General features: G+C 47.2%; 1 protein-coding gene across 1 annotated transcript; it reads right to left on the minus strand.

The window, feature by feature from the left end:
- On the minus strand, positions 1-182 carry PHALS_09673 (uncharacterized protein; the record flags this gene model as incomplete). The annotated part of the gene is made up of 2 exons (XM_024724972.1): positions 1-89; positions 119-182. The coding sequence occupies 2 exons, from the start codon at positions 180-182 to the stop codon at positions 1-3; spliced, it is 153 nt and encodes a 50-aa protein (XP_024575795.1).
- Positions 183-250: the final 68 nt, after the last annotated feature.

Genomic DNA, 250 nt, shown 5'->3' on the forward strand with positions numbered 1-250 from the left:
TCAACGATACTTGTCACGAAGCAGGCAGTAATACAGATCAAAAGATTCCGCATCCACCGAGGCACATGAAACAAAAAAGTCCTGAACCGCTAACACGATACACCATATGACATCTCACCAAAGTCAAATGAAACAACTGGATGCTGGGGTGAAACAGCTACGAAAGCTGCGCAAGCTGTCATGTACCGGTGATACTGCTGGCGAGCGCGGACAACGCCGTGACTAGGGTTTACATTTTGGCAGACATTTT

This window comes from Plasmopara halstedii (genome assembly GCF_900000015.1).
Source record: "Plasmopara halstedii genome assembly, contig: Scaffold_430, whole genome shotgun sequence".
NCBI lineage: Eukaryota > Oomycota > Peronosporomycetes > Peronosporales > Peronosporaceae > Plasmopara > Plasmopara halstedii.